General features: G+C 46.2%; 1 protein-coding gene across 4 annotated transcripts in view; it reads right to left on the minus strand.

The window, feature by feature from the left end:
• Positions 1-19,106, minus strand: part of HTT (huntingtin) — a 136,409-nt gene that overhangs the window by 96,246 nt on the left and 21,057 nt on the right. For 3 of the 4 annotated variants that reach the window (XM_059923696.1, XM_059923694.1, XM_059923693.1), the window contains exons 3-10: positions 18,565-18,685; positions 14,041-14,100; positions 13,583-13,662; positions 11,781-11,919; positions 6,065-6,206; positions 5,132-5,310; positions 1,294-1,498; positions 40-87 (exon numbers count right to left, since the gene is read on the minus strand). In XM_059923696.1, coding sequence (XP_059779679.1) covers positions 40-87; positions 1,294-1,498; positions 5,132-5,310; positions 6,065-6,206; positions 11,781-11,919; positions 13,583-13,662; positions 14,041-14,100; positions 18,565-18,685 — 974 coding nt within the window. The remainder of the gene's footprint in view (positions 1-39; positions 88-1,293; positions 1,499-5,131; positions 5,311-6,064; positions 6,207-11,780; positions 11,920-13,582; positions 13,663-14,040; positions 14,101-18,564; positions 18,686-19,106) is intronic. The other variant, XM_059923695.1, reaches the window with a different exon arrangement.

Genomic DNA, 19,106 nt, shown 5'->3' on the forward strand with positions numbered 1-19,106 from the left:
AGTAAGATTCAAAATAAGAATCATTTCTGAAATAATCACCTTTTTGTTTTCTTGAAAGGACAGGGCTGCATGAAGAACCCCCTCCAGCTGTAAATCACAGAAAATGACAGATGAAAGTAAGGTAACAAGCCGCTAAAATCCAGAAGGAATTAGAAAATCTTTAAGCTTGATTCAACTTTAAAACCAGAAAATATGTGAACATATTTCTACAGGTGGTGCTTAACTACCATACTGTAACATGAAAACTGCATGTTACAATTTTAATTTCAACGTGAAAATTATATTAACACTCAAATATACTTCTAAAGATATGACCTAAAATGCAAAAGAGCTCCAAGTGCATTTAAAAAGTCAAACTAAAAACATTAGAAATCTCGGATTATTTGGTCAACTAATAATTAACTACAAATTTTCATTAGAAACAATCATTAGAAATTAGTATTTCCAGCAATTATTTGTAAGGCATGCATTCCACAGAGAAAAGGATTGTTCAGTACAAAGGACAGTGGATAGGCAGATCAACATTTTCTACTCATGGTTCAGGCAAACACTTGTGTTCAAACGAGGCAGCAGTCAGACTTCCTGCCAACCTTCCCTGGTCTGCAGATGCTGTGGGTAAAGGCCACACTGCACCCACACTGCACTAAAAAGACCCCATGAGCCGGGCCTAGTCAGCGTAGTCAGCAAAGGCTGCAGAAAGAAGCCTCCGCCGCTGTGCCAGACCCAGTTCTAGAGGCTGCGGCTCAGGGACCCATCTCTTCCAGCTCCCCAGGGGCAACTCCACATTAGACTGGTAGGTCTGCAGCAGCATCCTGCGGCGGGATTAGGGCCCAGTGCCCAAGAGCATGGGGAAGAAGAGCAGAGATGGGGCGGAGGAGGTGCTATGAGAAGAGGAACAGAAGGGGTTTTCTAGAATCAGGCGCGACAGCAAAAAGGGCCCAGAGGGCAGAAAAGGAGTCCAGAATTCCAGGAAGACTTGAAGACCCCACCTCTGGCAAAGGGACAGGGTCTGGAAATCCCTTCCCGAATGCTTCCACTTCACGACAGATGAAATGCTGCGCGGAGGCAGCCGAGTCAGATGCAGGAGGTGGGCTTCACGTGCCGGCCTCACCCTGCCACCTAGCCTTCCCACCTCAGCCCTGCCCCGTCCACACAATAAGGACGACACCTGCATCGCAAGTCTCCTAAGGAACTGAGCTGTCCGTTGCTCAGCACAGCACCGGAGCAAGGGTCAGGAGAGGGGCCAATAACACTGCAGGGTGGACTCCAAGAGTCACCGTCCTAACGCCTTACCTATAAGCTCCACGATGCTTCCGCTACGACTTCGGCAACCGGGCTCATCCTTAGCGGCAGTGAGCTGCCCGATGCCGCCCGCCGTGGTCAGCGCTCGCAGGAGCTCAGGTGGAGGGGTTCTGAGGAGCTGCTGCAGGAGTTCCAGGGCCCCAGTCACAACATTGTGGTCTTGGTGCTGAGTATAATGCAAGGTCAATTCGTACACCTAGAAATAGAAACACCAGTGTTATTCCCATGCTTTTTAAAATGTGTCCTAGGTTTTAGGTTTTTGTTTTGTCTTACGTTGGGAAAATCTGTGCCTTCATTTCACTCTCTAAAAACTTCTCCATCCCTTCTACCAGTGTGATCATAGCTTCCATGCTGTTTTCTAAAGTCCCAGGATTTTTTTCACTGTTACATTACTTCCTTAAAAGTCAATAGAGCACTTCCACAAAAGCAGAAGCATGCTAATGAAGAGCTCCAGCTCCCTAAACTGATGATTAGTAAAGGGGAGTAAAGCCCAAAATACACGGAGCGCACAGCTAGTCGAACACACACTTAATAAGCAAGAAGTACTGTCATGAGTGCCACTGAGAAAGGGTTTCCAAAGCTTTTAAAGGCATTACATTAAACTTTATTAGTGCTTTTAATACTATATCACATTATATGAACATAGTGTATTTATCCTTTTTCCCTTTAATTAGAGGTGCCAGATAATATACAGAGTACCCAGCTAAACCTGAATTTCAGATAAACAAATAATTTTGTAGTGTAACTGTGTCCCATGCAATTTCAGGCATACTTACACCACAAGATTACTGATGATTTATCTGAAATTCAAATAACTGGTACCCCCTATTTTTATTTGCTAAGTTGGGCAGCCTTACCTTTAATATCATAAAAGTTACGTATACGTTTTTTTAAAAAGACAGTATAGCAGTTTATAGAATAAAAAGTAAAAGTCTCAAAGGTGGCTACTTTGACTGACTTGTCTTTAGTTCTTCTGATGGTTACCTCCATAACTCTAGGTCACAGATCTGCAAACTACAGTCCACAGGCAATCTGGCCCTCCATTGGTTTTTGCACATAAAGTTTTACTGGAACACGGCTGTGTGTGTACTGTCTGTGGCTGCTTTCCTGCTACGGTGCTGGAGTTGAGTAGTTGGCCCATGAGCCCTGCTCCCTTAGGTAATCAGCTTTACACCGTGATTTCTGAGCCATCTACTCTGAGCAAAGAATCTCTTGACTTCTTACTATGTAAATGGGGGAAATGAGCACCCACATTCCCTCACCTCATCTGCCTCCTCCCAAATTCTGTTAGCAACCTGAGTGCTTTTATATTAAGGGTTACATTTATCTACTACGATGTAACTTTTAAAATCACATGTGCTTTGCCTAGATGTTGAGCGTCTGTCATACAGAGCAAAGTCAGTCAGAAAGAGAAAAACACATATTGCATATTAATGCATATATGTGGAATCTAGAAAAATGGTGCAGATGAACCTATCTGCAGGGCAGGAATAGAGACGCAGACATAGAGAACAGACGTGTGGACACGGTGGGCAGGAAGGGGAGGGTGGGATGAATTGGGAGATTATGATTGACCTAAGTACACTACCATGTGTAAAACAGATAGCTAGTGGGAACCTGCGGTATAGCACAGGGAGCTCAGCTCGGTGCTCTGTGATGACCTAGATGGGTGGGATGAGGGGGAGGGGGAGGTCCAAGAGGGAGGGGATACAGGTATACGTATAGCTGATTCACTTCGTTGTACAGCAGAAACTAACACGGCATTGTAAAGCAATTATACTCCAATAAAAAAAAAATCAGTATGTGTCTCATCATGTGTACATTAACATCCTTCACTGCAAAGCCTATTAATGTGACTGGACCCAAAAAGAAAGAAGTATTTCATTATTACTAGTCCTGTGTCACTTGAAAGAGAACGTCTCAAGGATAACCGTTAAATGGATTCTCTTTTATCATAATCTCTTACTTGCTTAAAATTATTCAACCTTTTTATTTGTTTCATAATTGGATAACTTACTTTTATAAATCTTCCTGGTTTTTCCCTCCTTTTAACATACACACATGCCTTCCCTTTTTCCCAGCACTTAATCATAACATTGGCCACAGGGAGCTCCTTGGACTTCCTGTTTCTAATCTGAATGGCACACAGTACCAGTCATCTTAGAATTGCTTCTAACACATTCCTGGGTTAGGTGCTTTGTTTCTTGGATTTCAGGACTTCCTCTTTTTTTGTTATCTATTTCTCATTTTGCTGGAATACATCTTCAAATAATTTTTTCAAAAAGCATACATGAAAAAAATAAGTGCACATGAAAAGCAAACTGAATTCTTGCATATCTAAAAGTATCTATATTTTGCCCACACTTGCTTCACAGTTTAGCCAGGCTCAGGATTATTTTAAACTCTATTTAAATATAACTAGCCAAGCTATTATTACATTAGTTGAGCTGAACTTCTTAATCAAAATACTTTAATTCAAAATGGCCATCAGTCAAAAGAAAATAGATTAGATATGTTTTAGAGACAATCTTATCTAGCTTGCTAATGCAACAAGGTGCCATGTTGTTTAACCATGTTGAAGAAACGTTAACTATTAAGAAAATCGGTAATTAATTAAGCACCACATCCCATACCCCTTCACTCCATCCTCCCAGGATTACTGCTCTCCTAGTTTAACACAGTTTTCAATATCCCTCCAGCCGCATATTCCCCCAGCACCCCTACTGACCTGTGAGAAAGCCTGGAGACCTTTATAGGACCCAGCTCACCCTCACCTGCACACTCTCACTCTCTCACTCTGTGGACTTGGCAAAGGCTGTAGCTTCTGTCTATAAAACTCTCTTCTCCCAACTCCCTGTGTCTGGTCAAATCCTACTCACCCAAAAGCATCAGCTCGTAACAGCCTGCCCAGCGTGCCTCCCTGACCTTGGTCATGCACACCCCCTGCCCCCACCATGTACTCTACAGTACCCTACATCCCCCGCCTTGCTATTTAGTGACTGTTTGCTTGCTTCCCCCACTAGACCAATGGTCTCCAAACTTTTGACTAAGCAGCCTTTTTTTAAAAATAAATCAGAAAAAAATTCTGAGCATGCAACTCCAATAATATTTATTTTAAAATATTGTACAGGTACTACCGAACTCAGATATTATGTATATTATAAAATATGCACCAAATCTGACAAGTCTCTAGCTCCAGTTATTGGTTTACAGGAAATATAGACAACAAAGAAACATGCTAAGTTACACAACGGAGAGTCAACTAATAAAAAATCAGATTGCCGGGAGGTCCACAGGACAATCTGTTTCTTCAAAAAATGAACTCTAAGGGGAAAATGGGGACAGAAGGCAACCATCAGATCAAAGAGAATCACAATCCTTATCAACCAATCTTATTTGGATACCGGTTCCAAAGAGCGGAAGAACAAACTGACAGGGGATACGTGGGTATCTGATGTTAAGAAAGTGTTCTTTTTTTTAGGTATGACAAGGGCATTGTCATTAAAATTTTAAAAAAAGAGTCCTCGTCTATAGGGACACATGAAATAGTTGTAGACAAAATAATACGATGGTTGGGGTTTGCTTCGAGCAGGTCTACGTAAACAGTACCCTCGGTGACCTTGTAACGGGACGCCTTCATTTTTACCTGACATCACTACCACACACAGGGCGAGTAGCCGGGGTCATGACCTAGGATCTGAACCATGGGGTCCGGCTCCAGAGTCCACGCTCTTAAGCCTCGGCTCTGCCACTTCTCTTCCAAATTAGTTGAGTCTCTGAACGTTGGTCACGGGCGCACAAGCACTAGAGTAAAGCACGGGGCGCCTACCTGGACAAGCTGCTCCGTCGAGGGAGAGACCTCCATCTCTTTCCGTGTCACCCCAAAGCTGCCTTTCAGGCTCGTGTCCTTGACCTGCTGCTGCAGCAAGGGCACCAAATACCTCAATGTGAGCAGCACTCCGAGAATCAGGAGGGTGGAGTGTTCCTCCTCCACGGGAACCAGCAAACCTACAAAGGCAGCAACAAGATTCTGTCACATCGGATTCGCTGCTGGGAGACTCGTGGCTTCCTTTTTTAACAGGAAGAGATCCAAAGCAGAACCGTATCATGAGGCTGGCAGGGAGGGATACAGATGGCACAAACATTACGGGAAAAAATACACAGCGTATCTCAGCGAGCAGCCAAAATCCAGGAGTGGCTCTACGGGGTAACATTTAAAGCCTCAGCTCAGCGAGGCCCTGCACAGTGAGTGGGTTTCACTGCCTCTGAAAGCCAGGCAGCTCTTTCGACTGTCTGCGTGCTCCCGGCAGCACCTGCCAGCATGGATTTCCACAATTGCCCCCAGTGGAGGAGAAACCTTCACCAGGCCTACACCCGTCCAGAGAGCGCCTGTGCAGGCCCCTCACGGGGACCTGAGCCTCAGTTTCCGGCCGTGGGGACTCCCTGCACTCAGGGCCTCCGCAGAGGTGGTGCAGTGTGCTGCCCAGAGGGCCAGGCCCGGGAAGGCTCCCGCCCACCGCCCCGCCAGCTGTCCGAGGGCCCGGCCGCATCCGCACCGCTGCACCGAGGAGGAGGAGCCTTCTCCGAACCCTCACCCAGACCCCACGGGGGATCGTTCACATTTACCAGCCGGCCAGGGCTAAAGGGCCCGGTCCAGAAGCTGAGGGGCTGCCTGATCTTAAAGAATTTCAAAGGCCTGTCTCAAGTAAACACTAGTGACCACCCCCCCACGGGGAGAATCACTAGCAGGCCTGCGCCTCACCTAAGAGCACACTGAGCAGCCAGCTGTAAAAGTACTGCGTCCTCCTGGAGTGCTGGCAGATGCTCACCGCCGAGCCGGCCGCTGTCCGCCGCACGGTAGGAGAGCTGGACTTCAGATTCGCTATGAAAGCCTTTAACAGAACCTGTGGAAGCAAAGTCCAAGTAGACAGAAGACGAAGCTCCTGTGAAACTCATCATGGGCTTCCCTGGCACAGTGGTTAAGGATCCGCCTGCCAATGCAGGGGACACGGGTTCGATCCCTGGTCCGGGAAGATCCCACATGCCGCGGAGCAACTAAGCCCGTGCGCCACAACTACTGAGCCTGCGCTCTAGAGTCCACATGCCACAACTACTGAGCCCGCGTGCTGCAACTACTGAAGCCTGCGTGCCTAGAGCCCGTGCTCCGTAACAAGAGAAGCCACTGCAATGAGAAGCCCGCACACCGCAACGAAGAGTAGCCCCTGCTCGCTGCAACTAGAGGAAGCCAGCGCACGGCAACAAAGACCCAACGCAGCCAAAAATAAATAAAATAAAATAAATAAATTTATTAAAAAAAAAAGAAAAAGAAACCATCACGTATTTCAAAAAGCATAACTTGCTTCAAATTCTTGCAGAGTATAAAGTATTAACAATTTGAGACCTTCCTAGAGCTGAATGGAAGCACCCCAAATCTGGGATATTTCAGAGCAGTTTGCAAATATGTAGTCGATTTATTTCCTTATAAACTGAGTAGGGACTTGCTCAGCATCTACGTCCCTACATGAGAGTGAAAGCCTTCACTTCTAGAAAAGGTGTCCCCACAATAGTTGGGGCCAGGGTCAGTGAATAACACTATGTAAAATAAATGCAGTAAAAAAAAAAAAGAAAAAAACACAGCAAATAATGAAGTCCAGGAGAAGGGTGCTAGCCAATCACAGCAAGGTCCCAGCCTAAACGACGGCTTGTAAATGTGCTGCTAATACCACCAAGAGACAGTCTCAGGTCTGGAAAACGTGTGCAATGTAACTGAGCTGAGACCACACACTCCTCACAGCTATTTTCCTAAGAAATCAGAGAATAAGACTTGTTAACATGCCTCCAAGAAAACCCAAAGGAGGGGTGCTATAATTCTAGGGGTGCTATAGTGCTAACGATGACCGTTTAAGTCTTCACAAAAATATCCAAAGAATGAAAGGGGGTGACCATCCAGCTGCAGGAGTTTGGTGACTATGTTACTTAAGAACGTCTATTTCCCATCATTCTAAACTATGCTCTGAGCAATGATTTGGCCCAGTTACTGTTGGGCACGTACGGCGCCTCGCTGAGCAAGTCAGGGACACCACTGGGGCCCTGCCGGGGGAAGTCTAACCATCGGCAAAAGAGCAGCCAATTAACAGACTGGCACCTCACTTAAACAAGCTTCTCCCTAACTGCGTGTTGGCATAAACTGGTTCTCAGAGGCTCATCAACGCTCAGTGAATTCACAGATTAGACCTCTGGAACCACAGAGGTGGAGGACCAGACCCCCGGCCACAGGACACCCCTAGTAGATTGTGGCCTCCAGTTTCTCCCCAGAGACAATATCCGGAGAAACCACTCAACTTATCTCTGACACACTTTTTTAGCTTCAAGGAAAGATACATTTTAAAGAACTCCTTTGAATGAGAACATACACACACACACACACACACACACACATCACTGAAACGGTAAATAATCATCCTATATTAGTCCAAACTTCTAAGCAGAATGAAAGCTAAACGTTACTATGAAGAGTCAGCCCATGGTGAACTTAAAGTTTGGAATAATAGTAAAATGGAATGAGAGCCCGAGGGGGCTTTCTTGGGTCCAAGTCCCACAATCCCGAGAATGCCCTGTAGAAGGCTGCTGGCCGGAGGTTACCTAGACCGTCCTCAAAAGCTCTTCTCCTAAGAGGAGGAAGTGCGCTAGACTACAGGGCGATAGCTCCACTTTTCTAAACATAGGCAGGACATATACTTAAGAGTACTTCATTCCGCTTTAGAGTCAAGAGTACCTCAGGGAGTGGAAATGGAAATTAAACCAAACTGTGACTCCAGAACACTCAGCAGATGGCTAAACTTAAAACGACCAAAATTCCAACTCTGTGAGGACAGGGAGCTGCCGGAACTCGCACACACCACGGATGAGGTGTAAGCTCGTGCAGCCACTTAGCAAAGCTGTTTGGAGGCATCTACCGAAGGTGACATATACACACCCCACAATCTCTGTTTCTAGCTATCACAACCTGTGCTCCAAGAGACACGTACAAGGACAGGCACAGCAGCAACGCTCGCGACAGTCAACACTACAAACGACCCAAGGTCCAGCTGCAGTACATTCATCCCTCATCACGAGGGAACACTACACAGCTCTGAAAAACCGCGGGATCTACTGACACACGCAGTGACGTGGGAGAATCTCACAAGCTTAGTGCTGAGCAAAAGAAACCAGACGAAAAGAACACATACTGTACGGTCCTACATATTTAAAATTTAAAAACAGACCCTCTGGCATTAGAAGCCAGGTCAGTGATCAGCCCTGTGGAGGAAGGAGGGAGTAGTGACAGGGAGAGGGTGCGGAGGCTCCTGGGTGCCGGTAATACTCCATATGTCCAGACCTAGGCAGTGGCCGCAAGGGCAGATTCGCTTTGTGACCACTCATCAAGGAGTACACATATGATTTACATGCCTCTTGTATGTACATTACACACCAGTCAAATAAAAGGCTTGGGAGTCTCAATATTTAACAGGTAACCCTGAGAATAACACAGCAGGGCCCCTGTTAGGAAACTTCTGATCAATCATGCTGTACTGGACACGTGAACCTCTACTTCCCAGACACCCCACCAGAATCACATGTACAAGGTTTAAAAAGCATAAACTTATAAGGACAAAAAGAACAGAACAGGGACAAGGGCAGACTAGAGGCATTAGCAAATTTTGGAAGCTAGAAAGTAAACAAGTGGTAACTGACTGATTTGCAGTCCTCAGGCAGAAGTTCCCACGCAAGCCTTTTTGGGAGCTGCGGAGAAGGACTGAAAGCCACCAACCAAAGGCAAGCTCACTCAAGCCACAGAAATCCAAGAAAAGCTCAGGCTTAGGAGTACCAGAGACATCTGAAAGTGGCGTGGATGTGGGGACGAAACAGCTGCTCATCTAACAGCTCCTTGGGCAAACTGCCAAGCCCCTCTCCCACCCAGGCAGCCCGGGATGTGGTCTTCACTTCCCCATCTCCCGCAGAGACAGGGAATCCCCAGAGATGCTGCCACAGCTGAGGACAGACACGAGGCACAGACAGAAAACAGAAATTAAGAAGAAGTCTGCATTCTGACCAGTGAGACTGTCAGCACCCTTCCATCCGAGGGTCCCAGGACAAATGCAGCTGGGCTGACGCCTCCAAGCAGGAGAATGAGGGATTCTCCTTTAGAGATACTGACTGGCCCAAGAGGAAGAGACTTACTACATTTAAAGACCCACAGTGGAAAAGCAGGTTCACCACCCATTACCTGAGGAAGTCCACCTGGGGACAAAGCTTGCCACACACTTGCTTCCAATAAGCTTTTTAGGGGCTCACTCAAATCTATGCGGACAACTGCTGACATAAAAGAGAAAGACAGGAAATAGAACAGAGGAAGTCGGAAGAAACACACAATGTGGAGGTCAAAGGAAGTTGTCAAGAAACTATAATCAGGGCTTCCCTGGTGGCGCAGTGGTTGAGAATCTGCCTGCCAATGCAGGGGACACGGGTTCAAGCCCTGGTCTGGGAAGATCCCACATGCCACAGAGCAACTAGGCTCGTGAGCCACAATTACTGAGCCTGCACGTCTGGAGCCTGTGCTCTGCAACAAGAGAGGCTGCGATAGTGAGAGGCCTGTGCACCGAGATGAAGAGTGGCCCCCACTTGCCGCAACTAGAGAAAGCCCTCGCACAGAAACGAAGACCCAACACAGCCAAAAATAAAAAAATAAATAATTAAAATAAAATAAAATAAAAAAACAAAAAGAAAAACAAAAAAAACCCAAAAAAACCCCAAATAACTCAATTTAAAAAAAAAAAAAAAAAGAAACTATAATCAATATCCTCAGAAAGATTAAGAGAGTGTATTCGTGAAACAAGAAGAGGGTGCCAGGAAACATGAACGTTCTGAACACGAGAAAGCTCTTAGAAATTAGTAACACAGCAGGAACAAAAATTCCAGAGAAGAGTTTAGGGTGGACATCTCCTAGAAAAGTACAGAAAAAAGAAATGGAAAATAGAAACAAAAGATAATACAAATGTGCATCAGTCCAGGAGGGCCAACAGCTAACTAACAAATTTCAGAAAGACAGCACAGAGAAAATAAAGGGGGGAAATTGTCAGAGAAATATAAGGACATTTCCCAGAACTGAAGGCTAGAAGGTTCCAAATTAAAAGGTCTGTCAAGCACCCAGCACTCCCCCCTACACAAAACAGTAAAAACCTTCTACAGAAGGACACATTCAGAGGCTAAGAGATCAGGTCATTTGACTTCTCGGATGCCCCGCTGGAGACAACGAGACAAAGGGGCAAAGCCTGTACATTCCTAAGGGAAGACGATTTCTACCCCAGAACTCTACACCCAGCCAAGTGTGAGGGAGGAATCAAGGCATTTTCACTAATGCAGAATCTCAAACGATTTACTTGCCAGTCATCCTTCCTCAGGAAGCCCCCTCTCCAGGAGTAAAAGCCTAGAGAGACAAAGATATGGCAGCCAGGAATCAGGCATCGGAGAGGGGAACCAAGACATGACTGTGCGACAGACCTAAGGGGTGCCCTGACCAGGCTGGAGCAGCGGCTGCGGAGCCCAAGACGACTCCAGCGGAGGAAACAGGTCCAGGAAACTACCCATCGCGCGCACAACTGAACGGAGACACACAGCGCCGGTGGGAGATGTGAGAAGACGGAAATTGCCAAAGAATAATAAGCAAATGAAAAAGAGGCAATTACTGACTCCAGAAATACTGAAAAGTTATACAAAGAAACATAACCACGGCACAGAACATAACTAGCTGTGACTATTTACTTAGGCATAATAATGTACACACTGAATACTGATATAACTGTAGTAAAAAGAGGGAAGAAGGGTTAGAGCTGAATTCATCTTTTCCATTGTAAAAAATTAAAAAATCCAAAACCAGCAGTATAAGCAAGTTATTTAGAAATGTGGAGGGAAACACCAAGAAAAACACTAACACAGGACTGACCCACTAAAAGGAGGAAGTCAAGAATCTGTAATCCTCAGACCATGTGACAGGGTCATGATTTCTGGACATTATAGACAAAACACTAAAGAGGGTTTGAAGGTTGCTGGTTGGGGCAAAAAACAAACAGGAAGTGAAGTGGTCCCCGACGGCCCAGGGGACTCGTACGCACGAGGCATCATCGGTGAGCTTTCTCCTGCCTGCAGTCCAGGGACAGCGGCCTTTCTTCAGCCAGGCTAAGCAGTCAATCTTACACCCCAAAACCAGTCTGCTCTGGCAAAATGCCTTTTGATTTTGCATCTATAAACCATCTCCCTATTCCTCTTTTCATCCCACAATAAGAAAGCAGAAGTGGAAAGAAACTCTCAGTGTGCCTCCAAAGAGCTCAAAAGATTTAAATCTAAATTATGAAGCATAGCCTAACTCGAGAAGTACTCTCAAATGCCTGCCTGTGCAAAAGCCCAACTCCCATGCTTGTGACTTGAAGCAGCAATCATACCTTAATTTCATTGTCGTTTGCAAAATTGCCGAAAGAAGCCATAATCTTAGGGACAGCTGCAGCCAAGGTCTCCTGGACAGACTCTTCAGGTCTCTTGCTTGTGCGCGTCAGGCAAGGCAAAAGGTTTACCAAGTAAGGCCTGCACATGTGAGAGGGACACTAATTACTCTTCCAGGGCCTACCTTAATGAGAAACACAAGCGATGACTTCAGTGTCTGTTCGGGAAAAACCAGTTTTTACATGCAGAAGAGTCCTTCCTGGAAGGTAAACAAACCTCTGCTAGAAGACTAACGGCAGATGAAGCCCAAATGCTGGGAGGCTCTCATCCTTCGTTTCTCCTCTAGTCACACACAACTCTCAAAAGCTTGTTTTAAAAATTCTTTGCAGTAAATTATAATAGTTATTAAAATAATCAGATTTTAAATTAGAAACTAACAGATAATATAAGAAAACACCATTTAAACAATAAATTAAGAAATAAGAATAAAGCTTTCTTGAAAAGGGAGCATTACAAAATTTTTTCTAAGCATTGAAACTGAATAAGGCCTTAGAGAGAAGCCTGGCCCTCTACAGAGAAGTAGCAGACCATGCAGGACTGGAGAGGAGCAGTCACAGGACAGGTAAGTCGAAGCCACAGGACAAGCACCTGGTGGCGGCGGTGGCGTCCTCTAGTGGCAGAGATGGGCAGCAAGCAGGTGTACCCCTGGGACTGTACAGGGAGGGAGGCGGGCCCTTCTAAGGAGATAACCCAAGGGAAAACAAACCAGACATCAGAAGGAAGACATGCCCAACTTTTCAAAGAAGTCAGGCCAATGAGTCAACGGAGCGTCTGAAGTGACGGGGGCCACTGGGGGCCAGATCTCCCTGGGCCTTGGTAAGGAGTCTGGATTTATATGAACAGCTCTGGGAAATGAGTAAAGAGTTTAAGTAAAGGAATGACATGATCCAATCATATTTTTTTTAAAGGTCACTTCGGCTTCTATGTGGAGAACTGGGGATATGTTGCTTCAGAAATATAACAAAGTTTTCTAAATAAGGATAGTAAAAGAAAAAGGTTATATAAAAAGAAATTTCCTTAGTGACTGTCTGCAATCATGTAAGACTCTTATTACAGTCAGGCTCAGTGGACTAGATCACTGTTTCATATTAAAAGAGAGGGTTTCTGCCACTCCACCAGTTCCTCGGGGACAAGCCAAGGGCTCCGTGGATGTCAGCACGTCTTGCCAGTGAAGGAGAGAAGGAAGGAGTTGAAAACTGTGGCCCTTCTTTTGTTTTTCAATCCATTAAGATACAACTGGTTCAATCAGTCAAAACTTTATTCACAGTTTAACACTCATATTTTTAACCCACATAATAGACAAAGGCATAGTTTTCTATAATCCCTACAGTAAGCAACAATGAGGTGGTATTCAACCTTCAACCACCTGGCAAGTATCTTTTCGGCAAGTACCACGTGCAGACGCCGTTATCAGTGTTGGGCTGCAGCAGGGACCAGACAGGGATGCCCCCACTGTCCTGAGACGCACAACTCCTACAGCTCTCAGGGGAGGGTGGGATAGAAAACGAACAAGCACGTTGATGAAGTGTGCAACAGTATTCCTGAGAGCCGTAAGTTTTACGCAGGAAAAGGATCAGGACAACCTGTACTGCAGCTGGAGAGGCAGAAGTGGGCAGCTTCAGACAGAGTGGACAGGGAAGACCTTTAGAGAAATGACATTTGAGCCAACATGGCAAGAATCCACCAGAGCTGGCCCCCCATCCAAAATAATAATAATAGTAATAACCCAGAGTGTCCACTTTACCTGCATTTCTGAGGCCGAACGAGGTGAGCCAGCTCGGCAAACCTCCACAGGGCAGCGCGCAGGCTCCGAGGAGCGCCGTTCTGAGGGATTTAAGAAGCAGTGTGTTACATTTAAGAGTCGCGGACACGAGTCACCAAGAGGACTTCAAATAAACAAAAGCATTTTTTTCATTGCTAATTTCTATTTTTAGAGAAAAGGCCATTTAAATGTGTAACTACGTTTGAAATTTTAAGGTCTAATGGGATGGAGTTACAAAGATATTTTTTAAAACTACCATTTTAATTCCCATCCCATCTAATAAATAATGAGGAGCAACCTTTTTAAGAAAAGTAAAACAATAAAGTCTACTTTACCAAACAGCATTTATTTCCTTATCAAATAAAAGATAAAATTTCACATACACTGTTCAATACAGTGAATCAGTAGCACTTTTTCAACAATGGAAAACAAAAGCCTACCTTTTTAATTTCCTTATAGAGTTCTAACTGTAACCTCGGAAGATTAGAATCCATCAAAGCCTACAACAAAATACAAGAGATTTGTTCACGGAAGACACATTCTACTAGCAATTCTAAAGAAAGCTAAAAGGCAACTAAAATTTCAATTTTGGGGCAAAGTAGACTATAACAGCAACTAAACTAAGAATCTATTCTTTAAGAAAGAAGCATACGTATGCAGGAAGTTACCAAACAGACTAGATACAGATCGTTCACTTTAATTTTTAAAATGGAAGGAAAAAATTTTAACTTTCATTACAATCAAATACTACACAATACCAAAATTAAACGGTACATAGTTCAAACTCATTCTAAAGCTCTTATATTCAATTAAAGCACGTTCTGTTGGACGATCCAACATTAGCAATGCCCTGGAGTCTGCAGGGCCAGCAGGGCGGTGGGGGGACGTCCCAGATCAGGGCCCCTCGCTCTGGCGTGGGAACACCCCTCTCCACGCAGAGGCCCAAGTCCTCTCCAAAGGTCTGGTCCGCCAGTGAGGCACGGGTGCTCCCCAGCGAGCAGCAACGCTCCGAACCTGCGGGAACCACAGGCTCCTCAGAGCCATTTCTTGGCCCTTCTGCTCACTTATGGGCCAAACCAAACAATGGCCACACAGCCAATTTCAACCCAGTGAGAATGGTTGATGGCAACCACCGCCAGTGACACAAAGTCCACGTTGGAGACGGCTTCTCAAGACGGAAAGGAGAGACTTCTGTGCCCTGCGCTCAGCCATGGGAACCTCTCTTCCAAAACAGTATTGCCAATGTCTCGTCCACAAGAAGAGCAGAAAGACGTAACCAAGCCTCCATGGAAAAGCCCTCCTCCTTTCCTAAGATGTACAGCATGGGATGTCTATAAACCAAGCTGGTCTTAGTAAAACTCACGGAGGTTCAGCAAGCTTGAGAATCAAAACAGGGTCACTTTCTGGGAGGTTCCAAATAATGTCTCAGAAATTTTAAAATCCTAATTCTGCTGTTTCAGTGTGTACTAAAATTCCTTAAATGAGCACACCAAAATGGACAAACATATATTAAAGCACTACTTTGCCAATAAAACCAGAAGGCATATCAAAGTTTTGTTTTACTTTATAAATGTTTTATAAACTAATATCAAACCTATTTTATTACAGGAGGAAAGTAAACCTCAAGACCCTGGAACAGCACTGAACGGGCCCTCACAGTCATGGGTGACGGTAAGATGCCATCTGACCCCTCCCTGCTCCTGACCCCACCTTCACACTGAGGCGAACACACACAGCAGCCAAGTCCAGCCCATGACGGCCCCCTGTGCCTCACAGGCCGCCCTGGGTCAAGGCCCCCACCTCTCCTCCCCGGGTTACTCAGCCTCCCGCAGGGATTCTGGGTGCACGGTCTTTCTCCACTCCACGGCAGGCTACGTGGCATCCGCAGGCTACTCTTCCTAAATAAAGCACTCCTCTGACCAGGTTAAAGACCTTCACGCGCTCTTCCTTTCCTTCATCCTCTACCAAATGAAGTACAAACCCCTTGAATGGATCCTCAACACCTCCCACTCTCTGCTAGCACACACGTTCACCCTCCTAGGTGGCTCTGCAGGGGTTAAGAGGGTCCTGATCTCCTCACTCACCTAACAGCCGCCACCTCCAGGAAGCCTTCTCTGCCTCGCCAGACAGAAATCACCTCCACTTCCTGACCGCCACGATGAGTTGCCAGCATGTCTCAGAACTTACACCACTCATTAAGGCATTCCTGTACAAACATGCTTCCCCCCACAACCCCCGCCGAGACTGTAAATTATCTGAAGGCAGGAGCACGCTGTCAGCTAAAGCACATCCCCAGTGCACTTGCTACACAAGTGAAAAGCAGAGCATGCCCCATTTTCTTGGGTCCTCATCCTAAGCATATAATGATACTCTGAAAAACAGAAGGCGCAAGTCCAGGACCTGACTCCTAAACGACCATCCAAGTGCTCCTGTCCACCCCTGACACCCGGGCCTAGGGCCATCCACGTTCTCCCGAGCCTGTCCTTCCTCTGCCACCGTGAGAGCACATCAGCCAGACCCTGACCCCACTCCCAGCCTGCTGGCCTTGAAGACTAGCGCATCTGAGGAAGCAGACATCAGAGCACAGCCAAAGCCCGGGATGTCCGACTTTAAGCAGAAAGAAGAGGTTCCGAGAAACTGACCTCGTCTTACGCTCAGGGGCGTAACATGAGAAGTTGGAACCTCTGCACTGGGAGGCCAGAAACAAGGCAGAGGAAATAGGAAGGCAGTAGGGAGGTGGCCAGGAAGAGAAGCCAGCACCTAGAGCTCTGACCAGGCCATGGCCCAAGCCCCCAAACACACACACCAGGCTAGCTGGACAGCAGTTACGGAAGCACGTCTCTCTCTGCAGCATGTGCCTCCATGTAAAATGACCATCTTCTTTGTTTGTTTGTTTGGGGTCATATTGTCCTCTCTCCCCTCCTCACCTGCTGGCAACCTGTGATGACTTCTTTAGGTTTTCTGATTCTAAGGATCAGATTCAAGAACTGAAATATCAGAAAAAGCCTAGCCTGGTCCTGCCAGTGGGAATAAAAAAAAGCAGCAAGGATGTTGAGGCCTGGAGAGAAGCAAGTATAACTGAAAAAGTCCACCTCCAAATGTGCTGTGGGCCCATCACACCTGAGTGGTACCCATGCACTGCCAGGCGGAGAACAAGGTCAAATGGCTGTGGCCACTACAGCACTGCAGGGGCGGGGGGCGGGGGGGGGTTGTGCACGTGGAGACGTGAAACGCAGTGGGAGGGAGAAGACCAGGCAACGCCCAGTGGAGAAGCCAGAACCCTGTGTCTGCAAGGAAGCCGGCGCCCAAGCACAGAGAGCATGGCCCACAGATCCACAGGCCAGAAAGCGGGGAGCAGTGGGGCTCTGGCGTGCCCCTCGGCCTCTCTGGTTAAGGAAGTGGGAATCTCACTGTAGGAGCACCGCTTACCACTCCGAGGCCCAGCAAGGGGCAGGACGACGCTAACCCGTCACGCATGCCACAGCACTCGATCCTCACGCTCAGGCACACCACAAAACCGTGTCCGATTCCCTCCACGGTTAAGGAGACTGAGGCTCGCAGAATGAAGTACATTTCCCACAGCTGCTCAGCGAGTGGGCAGCGGAGGCCAGATCCAAGCGCAGGCCTCCTTCACTCCAGGACCTCCCTGTGCCCCACCTCCTTAACGCAGGAGTAAAGGGTGACCGTCTTCCCGAGGAAGCTGGACCCGTGACAGAAAAATGAAGGACAATTTCTTGGCCAATGTAAAGTGTGACCACTCTCCAGAGAAAGTCCTTGGGAAGACTCCAAAGAACAGTTTTAGTTTTCAAGATCCTAATAAGGAGGGAAATATTCAACTAACCTATGTTAGGTTGGAGTTCTTGGTTCATCTGGCCAGGTAAGTATTACTAGGAAGAGAGTCTTCAAGGAAAATAAAAAGATGTAGCCTTATCTAAATTTCATGGGTGGAACTCAAAACCGTAAGGGAAAAATCAGGAAAAACTGGAAAGATCCAATAAGCAGGGATTCCCTACAGAGAAGGGAACAAGATACATTTTCTCCTTAACCATTATCAAGAAATCATTTTTGGAGAAAGCATCAAGAACTATGTCAGAGAACCTTCCTTGGCACTGGTTAGCCTATGGTGGGAACAATATATAAGCTTAGACACAAAATTCAAAAGGCTCATTCACACACTCAAAGGTGACCTGGAAGAAGGTGCCCAGGGTGGTTGAGGATACAAACTAGGAGAATGGCAGAATGAGAAAAACAAGGATTGTTTTCCAACACCGTAAGAATTATGGAAGAAAGACTTTATCTTCAATGGCAGCAGAAAACAAAAAAAGGGGAAAGTGGATTAAAGCTACAGTGGTCTTGGGTACTAACTCCGCACCGGGAAGCAGTAAGCGAAGAGGACAGGTGTCCCCCGCCCTCTGGGAAGCAGTAAGCGAAGAGGACAGGTGTCCCCCGCCCTCTCCTTATCTCACCTACCACCCAGGTAGCTCTGGCTTTCGGGCTTCATCAACCTTTTCTGGGAACTCCTATCTCTCCAGTCACGTCACACCAACTCCAGCGAAGCTACCAGAGAAGGCACATCTTTACCTGCAAACAGTACTGCCTGACCCAGGTCTTAGGAGACAAAGACACCAAAGGCGGATCCCACTCCCCGTCGCCCTGCCTTTCAAGGCCTCATGGTTTCTCAACAAAGTGATGCTTTCCCCAGGAGCACCCAGTGGCCACCATCAGCGCCCACCCCTGACCTATGCCCTGAGCAGGCACGAGGGCAAACCTGCTCCCTCTGATGGGGCAGGTGCAGCCGGCATGCTGGCACACAGCAGAGAGCCTCCAAATCACACACCATAAATGGAAACAGTGCAGACGACCTAAGGGACTTTGCTACTCAAAACAAAAGAACCCTAAGTTATGGTTTCTTCTCTTAGCTACAACGATCACAGCTCGTAGAACACCGTCCACAGGGCTCTTACTTTTATGACTTTGTTGAGGCACTCGTCAGCCACCATCCTGACATCTGACTCTGCGTCATCACTGCACAGCAGAAAAAGTTCCATAGCAATGCCCAGAAGTTTCTGAAATTCTGGAGAATTTCTAAGTAAAAAAAGAAGAGAGACTGTCACAGCCAAAAGGAACCTCAGAAGACATGACGACAAAACATAGTGAAGTTTCTGGTATCCTCTGTGGGATTCTGGAACAGAAAAAGGACATTACATAAAAATTAAGGCTAACAGTATACCAGTATTGAGTCATTAATTGTGAAAACTGCACCACAGTAATGTAAGATGCTAATAATTTGGGTAACTGCATGTGGAGTTTATGGGAACACTCTATACTATCTTTGTAATTGTTCTGTAAATCTAAAACTATTCTAAAACTTAAGAATTTCTTAAAAATAGAAGTGTACTTGCAAGACAATCTCATTTTGTTTAAGTTTTAGTCAAAAAATCTTAAAAGACACTGCTTTGTATGTACTTTAACTCAATTAAAAAAAAGAAAAAAAGACACGGCTTCA

Source organism: Balaenoptera ricei, chromosome 5 (assembly GCF_028023285.1).
Source record: "Balaenoptera ricei isolate mBalRic1 chromosome 5, mBalRic1.hap2, whole genome shotgun sequence".
NCBI lineage: Eukaryota > Metazoa > Chordata > Mammalia > Artiodactyla > Balaenopteridae > Balaenoptera > Balaenoptera ricei.